The 16107-nt window shown below is 45.2% G+C and overlaps 1 protein-coding gene across 1 annotated transcript in view; it reads right to left on the reverse strand.

Annotated features, from left to right (window-relative positions):
• The window catches only part of cep112 (centrosomal protein 112), a 236846-nt gene that overhangs the window by 217837 nt on the left and 2902 nt on the right, over positions 1 to 16107 (reverse strand). Inside the window, exons 5-6 of the mRNA XM_064987051.1 lie at positions 6314 to 6401; positions 4647 to 4727 (exon numbers count right to left, since the gene is read on the reverse strand). Coding sequence (XP_064843123.1) covers positions 4647 to 4727; positions 6314 to 6401 — 169 coding nt within the window. The remainder of the gene's footprint in view (positions 1 to 4646; positions 4728 to 6313; positions 6402 to 16107) is intronic.

Here is a 16107-nt window from a genome sequence, read left to right on the forward strand (position 1 = left end):
ACAAGGACAGATGGGAGGCCCACATCCAAGGACCTACCGCTCAAGCCAAACAAACACACGTTGTGATGCATCACTTCCTAACGTTGACCCAACGTTGGGCAACAGGTCTGTGAGGCAGACAGGGACAATGGACTGGACTGAAAGACTGTGTGTTTGTTGTGATGTCTGCCCAGCACTGGGCTGGAGGTCCTGATTCTGACATTTCTCTCTAAAGGACAGAGGACAGACCTGGCTAGGTGGCTAGATGGCTGGTACAGACATTTCTCTCTAAAGGTGAGAGGGAGAGACCTGGCTAGGTGGAGATGGCTCTGGGGTACAGACATTTCTCTCTAAAGGTGAGAGGGAGAGACCTGGCTAAGATGGCTCTGGGGTACAGACATTTCTCTCTAAAGGTGAGAGGGAGAGACCTGGCTAGGTGGCTAGATGGCTCTGGGGTACAGACATTTCTCTCTAAAGGTGAGAGGGAGAGACCTGGCTAGGTGGCTAGATGGCTCTGGGGTACAGACATTTCTCTCTAAAGGTGAGAGGGAGAGACCTGGCTAGGTGGCTAGATGGATCTGGGGTACAGACATTTCTCTCTAAAGGTGAGAGGGAGAGACCTGGCCTAGATGGCTCTGGGGTACAGACATTTCTCTCTAAAGGTGAGAGGGAGAGACCTGGCTAGGTGGCTAGATGGCTCTGGGGTACAGACATTTCTCTCCTAAAGGTGAGAGGGAAGACCTGGCTAGGTGGCTAGAGGTACAGAAGGGAGGTGAGGGAGGACCTGGCTAGGTGGAGATGGCTCTGGGGTACCACACCTGGCTAGGTGGCTAGATGGCTCTACAGACATTTCTCTCTAAAGGTGAGAGGGAGAGACCTGGCTAGGTGGCTAGATGGCTCTGGGGTACACATTTCTCTCTAAAGGTGAGAGGGAGAGACCTGGCTAGGTGGCTAGATGGCTCTGGGGTACAGACATTTCTCTCTAAAGGTGAGGGAGAGACCTGGCTAGGTGGCTAGATGGCTCTGGGGTACAGACATTTCTCTCTAAAGGTGAGAGGGAGAGACCTGGCTAGGTGGCTAGATGGCTCTGGGGTACAGACATTTCTCTCTAAAGGTGAGAGGGAGAGACCTGGCTAGGTGGCTAGATGGCTCTGGGGTACAGACATTTCTCTCTAAAGGTGAGAGGGAGAGACCTGGCTAGGTGGCTAGATGGCTCTGGACATTTCTCTCTAAAGGTGAGAGGGAGGACCTGGCTAGGTGGCTACTAGATGGCTCTGGGGTACATTTCTCTCTAAAGGTGAGAGGGAGAGACCTGGCTAGGTGGCTAGATGGCTCTGGGGTACAGACATTTCTCTCTAAAGGTGAGGGAGAGACCTGGCTAGGTGGCTAGATGGACCTAAAGGTGAGAGGGAGAGACCTGGCTAGGTGGCTAGATGGCTCTGGGGTACAGACATTTCTCTCTAAAGGTGAGAGGGAGAGACCTGGCTAGGTGGCTAGATGGCTCTGGGGTACAGACATTTTCTCTAAAGGTCTGGCTAAAGGTGAGACATTTCTCTCTAAAGGTGAGAGACCTGGCTAGGTGGATGGCTCTGGGGTACAGACATTTCTCTCTAAAGGTGAGAGGGAGAGACCTGGCTAGGTGGCTAGATGGCTCTGGGGTACAGACATTTCTCTCTAAAGGTGAGATGGGGGGTACAGACACCTGGCTAGGTGGCTAGATGGCTCTGGGGTACAGACATTTCTCTCTAAAGGTGAGAGGGAGAGACCTGGCTAGGTGGCTAGATGGCTCTGGGGTACAGACATTTCTCTCCTAAAGGTGAGAGGGAGAGACCTGGCTAGGTGGCTAGATGGCTCTGGGGTACAGACATTTCTCTCTAAAGGTGAGAGGGAGAGACCTGGCTAGGTGGCTAGATGGCTCTGGGGTACAGACATTTCTCTCTAAAGGTGAGAGGGAGAGACCTGGCTAGGTGGCTAGATGGCTCTGGGGGAGGTGGCTAGATGGCTCTGGGGTACAGACATTTCTCTCCTAAAGGTGAGAGGGAGAGACCTGGCTAGGTGGCTAGATGGCTCTGGGGTACAGACATTTCAAAGAGGATACCAGAAAAGTTGAAACAAAGCATGACCAGGCAAGACAGAATTACATTGAGGCAGCAGAGAATGCTGCAGACAGCTGGTAGTTTCAGCCATGGCAACCAAACATCCTGCTCTTAACTCTGTCTATGTTCCACAGTGCAGAGAGCACAGCCACACAGCTTAACTCTGTCTATGTTCCACAGTGCAGAAAGCACAGCCACACAGCTTAACTCTGTCTATGTTCCACAGTGCAAAGAGCACAGCCACACAGCTTAACTCTGTCTATGTTCCACAGTGCAGAGAGCACAGCCACACAGCTTAACTCTGTCTATGTTCCACAGTGCAGAGAGCACAGCCACACAGCTTAACTCTGTCTATGTTCCACAGTGCAGAGAGCACAGCCACACAGCTTAACTCGGTCTATGTTCCACAGTGCAGAGAGCACAGCCACACAGCTTAACTCTGTCTATGTTCCACAGTGCAGAGAGCACAGCCATACAGCTTAACTCTGTCTATGTTCCACAGTGCAGAGAGCACAGCCACACAGCTTAACTCTGTCTATGTTCCACAGTGCAGAGAGCACAGCCACACAGCTTAACTCTGTCTATGTTCCACAGTGCAGAGAGCACAGCCACACAGCTTAACTCTGTCTATGTTCCACAGTGCAGAGAGCACAGCCACACAGCTTAACTCTGTCTATGTTCCACAGTGCAGAGAGCACAGCCACACAGCTTAACTCTGTCTATGTTCCACAGTGCAGAGAGCACAGCCACACAGCTTAACTCTGTCTATGTTCCACAGTGCAGAGAGCACAGTCACACAGCTTAACTCGGTCTATGTTCCACAGTGCAGAGAGCACAGCCATACAGCTTAACTCTGTCTATGTTCCACAGTGCAGAGAGCACAGCCACACAGCTTAACTCTGTCTATGTTCCACAGTGCAGAGAGCACAGCCACACAGCTTAACTCTGTCTATGTTCCACAGTGCAGAGAGCACAGCCACACAGCTTAACTCTGTCTATGTTCCACAGTGCAGAGTACAACCACCTGTAGATCTATTATAGATGATGCTGGTGGTAGTGAAGGCTCGGGGAGCATTGCCAAGCACACTTCCTCTTATCATTATCACTACCACAACACAGAGCAGAGCAGAGCAGAGCAGGGCTTCACGTCCCCGTCTGATACAGGGAGAGAGAGATGAGAGAGAATCATCAACTTCATCCAAAAAGAGAGAGAGACCCGTACAGGTGGGGGGAAGAGGGAGAGAGAAATAATAAATAAGAGAATAAAGACAACATCAGTGTACTGCTTATCTCTCCCAGGTCCAGTGACTCTCCAAACACAGGAACACATCTAAAGACTCTCAGTCTCCCTCTCCTCCTTCCTCCTCCCTAGCCCTCATCTCACTGCTCTCTGACTGTATCCCTGTGGTCTGACAGACACTGCAGCTGTGTAGGTGCTAGTCACTAGTTGTGTGTCAGTGTGACAGGCAACGTGTAGTCTACTAGGCATGGGGTACTCTCTCATCCAATGGTGGTATATTTCATATAACCAGCCTGGAACTGGCTGTGACTGCAATATGCCTCTCAGGCGTCTAGGGCTCCCCCTCCACTTCAAACAAGCAGGAATTGTAATCCAAACCCTGGTGTGAGAGGCCTAAATACTGTACTGACGATGTTTATAGACATGGAATAAATTAGGGACGATTTTTAGTGTTCAATGGGGTTGAGGTCAAGGCTCTGTGCAGGCCAGTCAAGTTCTTCTCCACATACCTCGACAAACCATTTCTGTATGGACCTCGCTTTGTGCACAGGGGCACTGTCATGCTGAAACAGGAAAGGGCCTTCCCCAAATGGTTGCCACAAAGTCAGAAGCGCAGAATAGTCTTTACACCACACCAGCCGACGCTTGGCATTGATCTTAGGCTTGTGTGCTGCTGCTCGGCCATGGAAACCCATTTCATGAAGCTACCGACGAACAGCTAGGGTGCTGACATTGCTTCCAGAAGCAGTTTGGAACTCGGTAGTGTTGCAACCGAGGACAGTGTTGCTCCTAGACGTTTCCACTTCACAATAACAGCACTTACAGTTAACCAGGGCAGCTCTAGCAGGGAAGAAATGTGGTGAAATGACTAGTTGGAAAGGTGGCATCCTATGACGGTGCCACATTGAAATTACTGAGCTCTTTGTTAAGGCCATTCTACTGCCATGTTTGTCTATGGAGATTCCATGGCAGTGTGCTCGATTTTATACACCATTAGCAATGGGTGTGGCTGAAATAGACGTATCCACTCATTTGAAGGGGTGCCACATACTTTTGTATATATAGCACAGGAGGTTGGTGGCACCTTATTTTGGGGAGGACAGGCTCGTGGTCATGGCTGGAGCGGAATAAGTGGAATGGTCTCAAATACATTGATACCATTTAATTTGCTCTGTTCCAGCCATTATTATGAGCCGTCCTCCCCTCAGCAGCCTCCAGTGATATTTTGTGTATGTTATGCATGCTTATCGGACTAGAATATGGAATCATGTTGGCTCTATTCGCCACGTTCAACAATGTTTGGCTACTGAATGTGGCCCTGGCAGACATACCCCCAGGTTCCAGCTGTTGAGGCGAGTTTCCAGGTCACTGTCGTCAGGAGACGGCACCACTGGCTTCCTGTGGCCATCCATCTAGGGACCAAAGAGAATAGGTGATACTGAGTGTGGGACAACAAGTGCACATACTGTTCAGTAGGGTGTGTTGTATTCTTATCACCCAGCCCCACCCAACTGCTTCTCAACCCTTCTTTACTATACTCTCCTCCCCTCCTCTCCATTCCCCTTCCTTCCTTACTCTCCTCATCCCTCTCCTTTCCTCCATTCTCCTTCCTTACTCTCCTCCCCCCACCCTCCTCCATTCCCCTTCCTTACTCTCCTCATCCTTCTCCTCTCTCCTTTCCTCCATTCTCCTTTATCCTTCCTTACTCTCCTCCCCCCACCCTCCTCCATTCCCCTTCCTTACTCTCCTCATCCCTCTCCTCTCTCCTTTCCTCCATTCCCCTTCCTTACTCTCCTCCCCCCTCCATTCTCCTCCCCTCCATTCCCCTTCCTTACTCTCCTCCCCCCTCCATTCTCCTTCCTTACTCTCCTCCCCTCCATTCCCCTTCCTTACTCTCCTCCCCCCTCCATTCTCCTTCCTTACTCTCCTCCCCTCCATTCCCCTTCCTTACTCTCCTCTCTCCTTTCCTCCATTCTCCTTCCTTACTCTCCCCCCACCCTCCTCCATTCTCCTTCCTTAGTCTCGACTTCCCTCTCCTCTTTGCCTCCTCCTCTCTCCTATCCTCCATTCTCCTCCCCTTTCCTCCATCCCCCCTACCCTCCTCTCTCCCATTCTCCTTCCTTACTCTCCTCTTCTCCCCTCCTTCTCCTCTTTGCCTCCCTCTCCTCCTCTCCTCCTCCTACCCACGCCAGATGTTTGGCGGTTCCAGACCATTACCGTCCCCGTCCTGTCCCCCTGCAGTCTAAATTCCAGTCCAGGGGTCACAACGCTCTCCCCTCTGTTGTTTTGCTCAGTCTTTTGTTACAGGGCGCCCCACTCCTGAAACGCTGTTATATAATGTGAACTTTACGTGAACGTTGTGTGAATGTTACGCAGATGTTTCCAGAGTGCTGCTATTGATTCAGGATCAGGTTTTGTGAACATTTCGTATATACGTTATAATGTGAACATTTCTGGTGCTGTTGTTTTTCGGGTCAGGTTTTGCCTGGGTTTGGGGCTTGGTGAGGGTGAGATATCTAAGAAAGAGAAATATCCAATAAAGTCAAAGTGTAGGCATTTTTTTAACCCGACAGAAATGAGGTGGAGGGTGGTCCTCTCCCTCTCTCTTTGTCTCTCGTAACAGAACAAGGCACACTGCCAAGTTAACACCTCATATTACACAGACAAATGACAGAAATACCAGGCTGATTAAAATGGTCATAGTCCTGATTCATGGCCTGTAAATGTCACCCACAGTGTTTATTATCATTGATGTTGCAGTATGCCAAGTACGAGTGTCGCGCACGGTGTAATGTCATACTCTGTGTCGCAGCCATTCAACCTACCATGTGAAAATACAATCAATGGTATGATATGATGGAGAACATCATCACAGAATAGAATATGTCCTGCCTGAAATGTAAGACTCCGTAAATACAAACTCAGTAACTAAGATAAAATAGGCTAAACGTAAAGAGTTGCCAAGAAGTGACAAGGAGTGTTGTAGAGTACTGCTGACCCCTTTGTTGTGGTCTTCAGAAGAGCGTTTCACTGGGCTGGAGGCCAGGGGCCGAGATGGAGACATCTCCTCATATAGCCGTCTTCTCCTGGATACAGAGGGAACGAGAGAGAGAGAATGTGAGAAAGAGAGGGAGGGAAGGAGAAATGTGAGAAAGAGAGGGAGGGAGATATATAGAGAGAGGGAGGGAAAAAGAGAGATGGAGAGAGAGATTTACATTAGGAGAGATTGAAGAAAACAACTAAATACAAATATCTGATTGTATCACTGGTTATATTACAGGAAACAGCTTCACCCAATCACTGGCTTACATTATGTCTATCAATATGATTTGTAACTCATCAAATGTGAGTCGTGCAGTACAGATGTAGGATCTTTATATTTTGACTAGTATTGTCGCAGCAAAATAATACTGCAGCAACATGATTTGAAAGGCTATTAGCTGGTGAGGCTATTTCCTGCAGGGCAGGAAAATTCTGAGCAACAAAAGAGTGATCAAATGAAGATCCTACAGCTGTACTCATTTCTGATGCATCTATGCTTTTAGCGCACTGCTTTACTCTCAAAAACTAACACCCTTGCCTCTCGCAATTTACTTTTTCCTACTAGCATTGGCTTTGCTACTTTATTGAGGAAAAAACATGTTTCCAGCACTTTTATTTCCATGACTGATTAAAACTCGCTTTTACATGGCTCTCTCTTGTTCTCCTGCAACAGACAAGGTGAGCAATATGTTTGTAACATCGAATCGTAATACATAGAATCGTGAGAATCGCAATACATAACGCAATACATAATGTATCAGCATCTAAACTACCAGTAAAAAGTTTGGACACTCCTACTCAATCAAGGGTTTTTCTATATTTTTACTATTTTCTACATTGTAGAATAGTGAGAATAGTGAAGAAATCAAAATGATCAAATAATACATATGGAATCATGTGGTAAGCAAAAAAGTGTTAAACAAATTCTTCAAAGTAGCCCCTGTTTGCCTTGATGACAGCTTTGCACACTCTTGGCATTCTTTCAACCAGCTTCACCCGGAATGATTTTCCAACAGTCTTGAAGGAGTTCCCACATATGCTGGGCACTTGTTGGCTGCTTTTCCTTCACTCTGCGGTCCTACTCATCCCAAAAGATCTCAACTGGGTTGAGGTTGGGTGACTGTGGAGGCCAGGTCATCTGATGCAGCACTCCATCACTCTCCAAGAGCAAACCAGATGGGATGGAGTATCTCTGCAGAATTCTGTGGTAGCCATGCTGGTTAAGTGTGCCTTGAATTCTAAAGAAATCACTGACAGTGTCACCAGTAAAGCACCCCCACACCATCACACCTCCTCCATGGTTCACGGTGGAAACCACACATGCTGAGATCATCCATACACATACTCTGAGTCTCACAAAGACACAGCGGTTGGAACCAAAAATCTCAAATTTCAGATTTCCACTGGTCTAATGTCCATTGCTTGTGTTTCTTGGCCCAAGCAAGTCTCTTCTTATTCGTGTCCTTTCGTAATGGGTTCTTTGCAGCAATTCGCCTGATTCACACTGTCTCATCTGAACAGTTGATGTTGAGATGGGTCTGTTACTTGAACTCTGTGAAGCATTTATTTGGACTGCAATCTGAGGTGCAGTTAACTCTATTGAAATTGTCCTCTGCAGCAGAGGTAACTCTGGGTCTTCCTTTTCTGTGGCGGTCCTCATGAGAGCCAGTTTCATCATAGAGCTCAATGGTTTTTGTGAATGCACTTGAAGAAACTTTCAAAGTTCTTGAAATTTTCCTGTATTGACTGACCTTCATGTCTTAAAGTAATGATGGACTGTCATATCTCTTTGCTTATTTGAGATGTTCTTGCCACATACATTTATTTAGCAAAACTCATCATGTACACTACCGTTCAAAAGTTAGGGTCACTAAGACATTTTATTTTTTAAAGAAAGGCAAATTTTTTGTCCGTTAAAACATCAAATTGATCATAAATACAGCGTAGACATTGTTAATGTTGAAAATGAGTATTGTAGCTGAAAACGGCAGATTTTTTATGGAATATCTGGCTCTAACCAGAATAGAAAGAGGAGTGGGAGGCCCCGGTGCACAACTGAGCAAAAGAACAAATACATTAGAGTGTCTAGTTTGAGAAACAGACGCCTCACAAGTCCTCAACTGGCAGCTTCATTAAATAGTACCTGCAAAACATCAGTCTTAATGTCAACAGTGAAGAGGCAACTCCTGGATGCTGGCCTTCTAGTTAAAGCATTCAAATAAAGAATAATTTGTTCAACTGCAAATTCTGGGGTAGCTAGCTAGCGTAAGCTTGGTACCTAGCTAGCACCATACAACCAGCCTGAAAACAATGACCAGTAGAAACTGCAGTCATTTTCATTATTTTTAGCAATGATTTAGGAATCCTTGTGGGTAAGTATTAGCTAGGTAGACACTTGATGTTCGCAGAACTTCAGTTCATGAAAATAAATAGCTAGCCAGCTACTTAACACTGTTGCCCAAAGCTAATGTTATAAGCAGCCAGCTAGCATAATCTGGCCAGTGAGGCTCAACCAGACCGGGGTATGTGTTGTGAAGCTAGCCACAATAGTGGAATTTGCGGTTTGCCTTCAAAATCAAAGTACCTCTTTGAAAGTGATGCAGAGGTTACAATTAGTGGAATCATGCCATATTTAGACTAGATAATGTTAAACAAGGTTGTAAAGTGAAGCAATAAAATGGGGTATCAGTCTAGTCGGTGACACCCACAGAACACAACTGTGAAGAGTTGTGTTGTAGCTCTTATCGCGGGACTGTATGAAATCACCTCCCCAGTCAGCCTGTTGTTTGTACTAACATTCATATTGCACTGTACAGCTTTACATAAGGATTGGGGATCAATGAAATGGGGTATTTACAATGACGGCAAAACCCGGACGACACTGAGCCAATTGTGCGCCACCCTATGGGACTCCCAATCACGGCCGGATGTAATACAGGCCGTATTCGAACCAGGGACTGTAGTGACGCCTCTTGCACTGAGATGCAGTGCCTTAGACCGCTGCGTCCATGTGTGTGTGTTAACTATTTAACTGTACTAGAATGCTTAAAATTTAAAATATCGGTTATTGGTATCATTTTTTTGGCAAGGGAAATATTGGATATCAAGTATCGGCAAAAAATGTAATATCGGTGCATCACTAATGGGAACCTCTGCTGATGCTGACAGAATCAGAGCACTGAGGGCAGTGTAAAAGTGTTTCCCAAATCCAGTCCTCCAGTACCCCCAACAACACAAAAGCATGATTCAACTTGTTAAGGGCTTGATGATTAGTTGACCAGTAGAATCAGGTGTGTTTGTCCGGGGCCACAACAAAAACATGTACTGTTGGGGGTACTCAACGACCAGAGTTGGGAATCACTGCACTAGGACACGTCCTAGCAAAACTATTTTTCTTCCAACACAACCAAGAGAGAACAGACAACAATGGGAACTTCCGCTACTGATTCTGACAAGCTATGCTTCATTAATTAGTATTACCAGCTAATTAAGCATATACACTGGAGGCAATTACACCGGCTTAACAATGACTGAATAAATCTGCACAATTAGGGAAGGGTGGAGACGATCGGCGAAAGAACAACCAGTACTGTACCGAGGTATGCGATGAAAACATCCAATTATTTCTCTAGGGCACTTTTAACTACAGTCATTTAGGCCTATATATTCACTTTGTTGTATTCCTCATGTCCTTAACACTCCAGAGTTCTATGAACTACTTTTCTGTCACAAGAGACTGACAGTTTGACCACAGAAGATCACTTGCCTTTCTGAAGAAAATGTAATGTGAATAAGAGGGCGATAGAGAAGGTGGACCAGTGAAATTCAGTATCAGAGGCAGGAGAGGGTGCTCTCTGTGTGTCTACATTCTGTTATTAAGTGAGTGAGACTGAATGATACAAAACTTGTATGTTCTCAATTAGTGTCAGTTGAGGTCAAACTTATCATCGTGAAACTAATGGCATGCATATTTTGTATCCTTTGTGTGTCTCTCTACCAGCTGTAAAAGCAGCCTACGTGAAGACTAGCAGGCACACTTTCTTCTCCTCAAGTATGCACGCACGCACACACCGGGGGCCAAGCGAGCAGTGCAATGTCGGGCCTCAAAGTCAACAGGTGGATGAGGATAATTGAATCAGATATGTCTGGAGTCTGAGGCCCAGAGATCAAAGCTGTGCCAGCCAGGCAGGTCGGGGCTAGGGGAGAGAGAGGGGGAGTGTGTGTGTGTGTGTCTCTGCTGCTGCAGCCAGTCTTACTAAAACAGCCTGACATCTATATGCTTCGTCCATGACCTCCAGGTGCAGGAGCCAGAGGCCCTAGGTCTCACCCTCAGGCACCCCAAGGAAGGCAGCCAGACCCTGTGGCACAAACAAGACGTGGACCCCTTAACTCAACCACCTGGAGGCAAGGTCAACGAACAGACTCTGGCCTTACAGGGAAAGACCCGAGGCGGCTAAACAGGTCATTTATAAAAGCTGTTTGATGTCTGATGCTGCAAGGACAATGTTATTGTCACACTTGGCGAGGGGAATGGAGAGGTAGAGGTTAGGGGTTCTCATGTGTGGAGCTCAGATGATAGACAGGAGTCAGGGTGAGTAAAACAGAAAGAGGATAAACAAAGAGAGAGAAACACAAGGGATTCACATATAGGGGTTAACAAATATGATGCTAACCACCACCACACATTCATCCTTCCACCTTTGCCTGTTTGCTATGAGAGGGAGAAAGACCAGAAATTCCCCTCGTCTATTGTAACAAACACAACACTCCCACACATGCCGAGTCAACATTCGGCTCCCCCAACACATACACACACTTCGTCTCTCTCCCCCTTCTCTCAGAGCTCTCCAAGGAACGCCAAAGACAACAACGTGTCAAGACAATCATGGCGTGTTTAAGGCCGGATCCATAAGTGACATGCAAGTACCAGGAGTCGGCAGGTAGGCTTCACACCAGGGCCTCTGAGGATGATCTCTTAACCTGGATCAGCTTGCTACCCCCATTCCTTTCACACAGACACAACTAGACTTTATCCGTTGAGAACAGAGAGAACCATCACGGATGACATCACCGGTTCTGCCGGTGAGTAACGCCATCTTGTGGCCAAATCTGGAACTTACTCACTCCAGCCAAACATGGTGTCTCTCCGAGCCAGTTAAAAACAGAGTTTCTAAACCTAGAGGCCCAACAACAGGATACTTCTGAGATTTTAGGAAGATGTTCCTAATGTTTTGTATACTCAGTGTAGAACAGGATTGCCAGATATAGAACAGGATTGCTGATACAGTCTAACCTGCTAGCACCCCAAAGTTAAATGACTACTTGACCTATCACCCCATTGCCTGATTAATGGCATGAGGCAGAGATCAAAAGATCATACATCACAAGGAGTCAAATTAGGTCCCTAGAGTTTTATCTAAATGGAAGAGACACATTAAAGAGCATGTGTACTAAGTAATTTTCTCCATCAGGCCTTCAACCTGTGATCTCTACGCTCTTTAAATGCTCTTATCCCAATCAGACACTAGTCAGACAAAATCAAATCCAGCTCTTCAATACAACCAGTGTACTTAGGCTAACTGAGGTTACCGTTAGACATGCTTGTGATACTGGTCAGACTTGTGACAAGGACATCTCGTACGTCATGCCAACAACTTTTCACAATCAAACGTACGTGTATCTTTAAAGTGACTATACACATAAGCCCACAAACAGAACCACCATGAATCTATCTGACCTGAATGGTTCTTTGGCTCAAGATGCCACTGAATTTTCCACTGCAAGCAACTAGTCGTCCCTATCAACACATGTTTAATGACATTTTCCAAGAACCACTCACCACTGTCCCCTTGGCCCAGATAAGAAAAAGTAGATTCAAAGCATTACAGGTCCCTCCCTCCCTCCCTCATTGAATTGGGCCTACCCATTGGGCACAATGGGTAGGCCCAGCGTCTAGTTTTGTTTTGCATTTGGTTGAGTTATCAACTAATGTGAAATCAATCCAAAATGTAACCATGTCATTGGATTTAGGTTAAAAGTTAGATGAAGGCATCCAGAGTGGCGCAGCGGTCTAAGGCACTGCATCGCAGAGTTGTGGCGTCATAACAGCCTGGGCTTAAATCCCATAGGGCGGCGTCCCATAGGGCAGCGCACAATTGGCCCAGCATCGTCCAGGTTAGGGGAGGGTACGGCTGGGGTCTTTAATTGGCTCATCGCGCTCTAGCGACTCCTTGTGGCGGGCCGGGCGCCTGCAGGCTGACTTCGGTCGTCAGTTGAAAGGTGTTTCCTCCGACAAATTGGTGCAGCTGGCTTCCGGGTTAAGCGGACTGGTGTTAAGAAGTGCGGCTTGCCGGGACATGTTTCGGAGGACCCATGACTCGACCTTCGTCTCTCTTGTGCACGTTGGGGATTTGCAGCGATGAGACAAGATCGTAATCACGAAACTGGAGAAAAAATACTAAATTCCCTTACGTTGATGACTTTTTGCAAATCCAATCATTTTTCCACATTGATTTTACTTTGTTTAAATTTCATGGAAACAATGTTTTTGCACAGTGGGTAGCAGCCTAGTAAAGAGATTGACTAAAGGGCTCCACATTAATGCTTGTCCTCTTGTCCGGGACAAGTTAATATATATATATATATATATATATATATTTAAGACAAGAAGAATAAGCTATAGATTTAAGTTGTCTGAATGGAAACAAAAAAATGTATCACAAAAATCACAATATCAAACAAATACAACGATCAGAATTGGATCAGAGGCTAACATTGGAATAATATTCAAATATATTTTTCATGTACATAAAACCATTTTTTTTTAAAGCCTAGATGTCATAGTGTAAGTGGTATGCATATTGGCTCCAGCCTCATGTCCAAACCAACGCTGACATGAGAGAGGAAGCAAAAAATGTAGCCAAACTTTAATGGGACTTTTAATTACATAAATATAGGATAAACACCAGGCATGTTAGACAAAGATAATGAAGGATAATTAACATCAATGTCTATAAGCTTGATTCTGTCGACATGCTGGAGGAACAGTTCGTTCAGATCAAATGGTCACACGACGGAGAGTGAAGGAAAGGGAAAGAAGGACAGTGCCTGTTGCGCACCGCACATCCCCCACATCTTTAATCTAAGAGGAGGTGGTTAGCATTTGGAAACTATTTAACCATAAACTTAAATTGTTTAAAACCTAGATGTTTTATGTCATCTTATGAAGTGGGTCTTACCTTGTTTCAAAGTAGCCTAGCCAAAATACAACAATAGAAATGTGGAGGGAATTACTTTATAAACACTTAATACGCCATTGAAAACAGCATTTTTCTCATGTTTTATTGGTTTTCAAATCAACATTATTTTACTGTCCAGCAGCCAAAGGAATAATTCTAGTCACTTTAGTGACCCATGCTAGTTAGATCTCCCGTTTCCTAATCTGTGTCACATGAAACCACTCGCACATCCGTGTGCTTTTGAGAACAGTGTTTCCCTGCCAATTGCATTTAGGAACATTTGCCCCTAGCTTACAACCAAGTGTGCATTTTTAAGCTTATATTATGAAGAAATAAAACTTTATCAACATTTTAGGCTAAACAGACAGATCTGATGTATCTGACCTCATTGCTTTTCTTTCATGTGCAGCGGTTGTATGAATTTTGGGTCGGTCGTCCCAGAACTGTCCCAGTTTTGAACTGTAGACATATTTTTTGGTGTCCCAGGGAAAATGGGAAGCCATTAATTTCAGCCCTGGAGGAAATTATTTATCTTTATTATTTATAAAGACATAAAAAGCATTTGGTTGTAATTGTAATGTTGCAATGTTTTATAGGCTACCAAGTGTGGCCAACCATCCTCCAGGAAAGCCTTAAAGGGGCAGTGTTGTATTTTGAGATAGGCTTGACTATGCAAAGAGTGTAGCCTAGATGTTTGTCTGATTCTCTATGGCAGTGGTTCCCAAACTTTTTATAGTCCCGTACCCCTTTAAACATTCAACCTCCAGCTGCGTACCCCCCCAGGGTCAGCGCACTCTCAAATCATAAGAATGAGTGTGAGTTTTTGTCACAGCCCGGCTCGGGGGAGGTGACAAAGAGCTCTTATAGGACCGGGTCACAAATAATAATAATCAATCATTTTGCTCTTTATTTAGCCATCTTACATTTTAAACTTTATTTGTTCATCAAAAATGGTGAATAACACATAACTCTGCAATGTTGGGTTGTATTGGAGAGTCTCAGTCTTAAATCATTTTCCACACAGTCTGTGCCTGTATTTAGTTTTCATGCTAGTGAGGGCCGAGAATCCACTCTCACATAGGTACGTGGTTGCAAAGGGCATCATTGTCTTAACAGCGCAATTTGCCAAGGCAGGATACTCTGAGCGCAGCCCTATCCAGAAATCTGGCAGTAGCTTCTGATTAAATAAAATTTTCATAAAACCACTTGTTGCAATTTCGATGAGGCTCTCTTGTTCAGATATCACTAACTGGACTGGAGACAAGGCATGAAAGGGATAACGAATCCAGTTGCTTGTGTCGTCTGTTTCAGGAAAGTATCTGTGTAATTGCGCACCCAACTCACTCAGGTGCTTCGCTATATCACATTTGACATTGTCTGTAAGCTTGAGTTCATTTCCACACAAAAAAATCATACAATGATAGAAAGACCTGTGTGTTGTCCATGTTAATGCAGACAGAAACGAGCTCCAACTTCTTAATCATAGCCTCAATTTTGTCCCGCACATTGAATGTGGTTGCGGAGAATCCCTGTAATCCTAGATTCAGATCAATCAGGCAAGAAAAAACATCACTCAGATAGGCCAGTCGTGTGAGAAACTCGTCATCATGCGGTCAGACAAGTGAAAATTATGGTCAGTAAAGAAAACTAAGCTTGTCTCTCAATTCAAAAAAATGTGCCAATACTTTGCCCCTTGATAACCAGCAAACTTCTGTTTGTTGTAAAAGCGGTACATGGTCGCTGCCCATATCATTGCATAGCGCAGAAAATACACGAGAATTCAGGGGCCTTCCTTTAACAAAGTTAACCATTTTCACTGTTGTATCCAAAAGGTCTTTCAAGCTGTCAGGCATTCCCTTGGCAGCAACTGCCTCTTGGTGGATGCTGCAGTGTACCCAAGTGGCATCGGGAGCAACTGCTTGCACACGCATGACCACTCCACTATGTCTCCTTGTCATGGCTTTTGCGACATCAGTACAGATACCAACATGAGCAGCAGCTACGTTTGGCTACATACGGACCGTTAGTGGAATTCCCGCAAGAGAGTAGCGGTTAATGTGATTGGATATTAATTATTTGACATTGTTATTACGCTGAACACTAGATGGTCTCATTTTATTTTTGGCAGTGAAACGAGCCTACTCAGGCGAGAAAAATACCTCACCCAAATGTATAGCCCCGTTGGAAAATATAAATGGACTGTTTGAAAATGTGCAGATTGTTTATTTGTTATGTGAATGTTTTGTGTGTGTTTGTTTGGCAAACCTCCGACAGCATTGTGTGTACCCCAGTTTGGGAATATCTGCTCTATGGTAAAAAATACAAAATAAAGTTATGCTTTTTATTTTATAAAGTGGTTCATTGCATCATACAATGATGTGTTAGAGAACTACTGTAATTAATGTATTGTCAAAATAATTAAAAGTAGCCGAGACAATGTTTCAGAATTCACAGGCAGTCCAGCATATTTAGGTTGGAGGAAAAGTCAATGCAAATAATTGTTGAATTCAAA

The sequence above is a fragment of the Oncorhynchus masou genome, chromosome 14 (genome assembly GCF_036934945.1).
Source record: "Oncorhynchus masou masou isolate Uvic2021 chromosome 14, UVic_Omas_1.1, whole genome shotgun sequence".
NCBI lineage: Eukaryota > Metazoa > Chordata > Actinopteri > Salmoniformes > Salmonidae > Oncorhynchus > Oncorhynchus masou.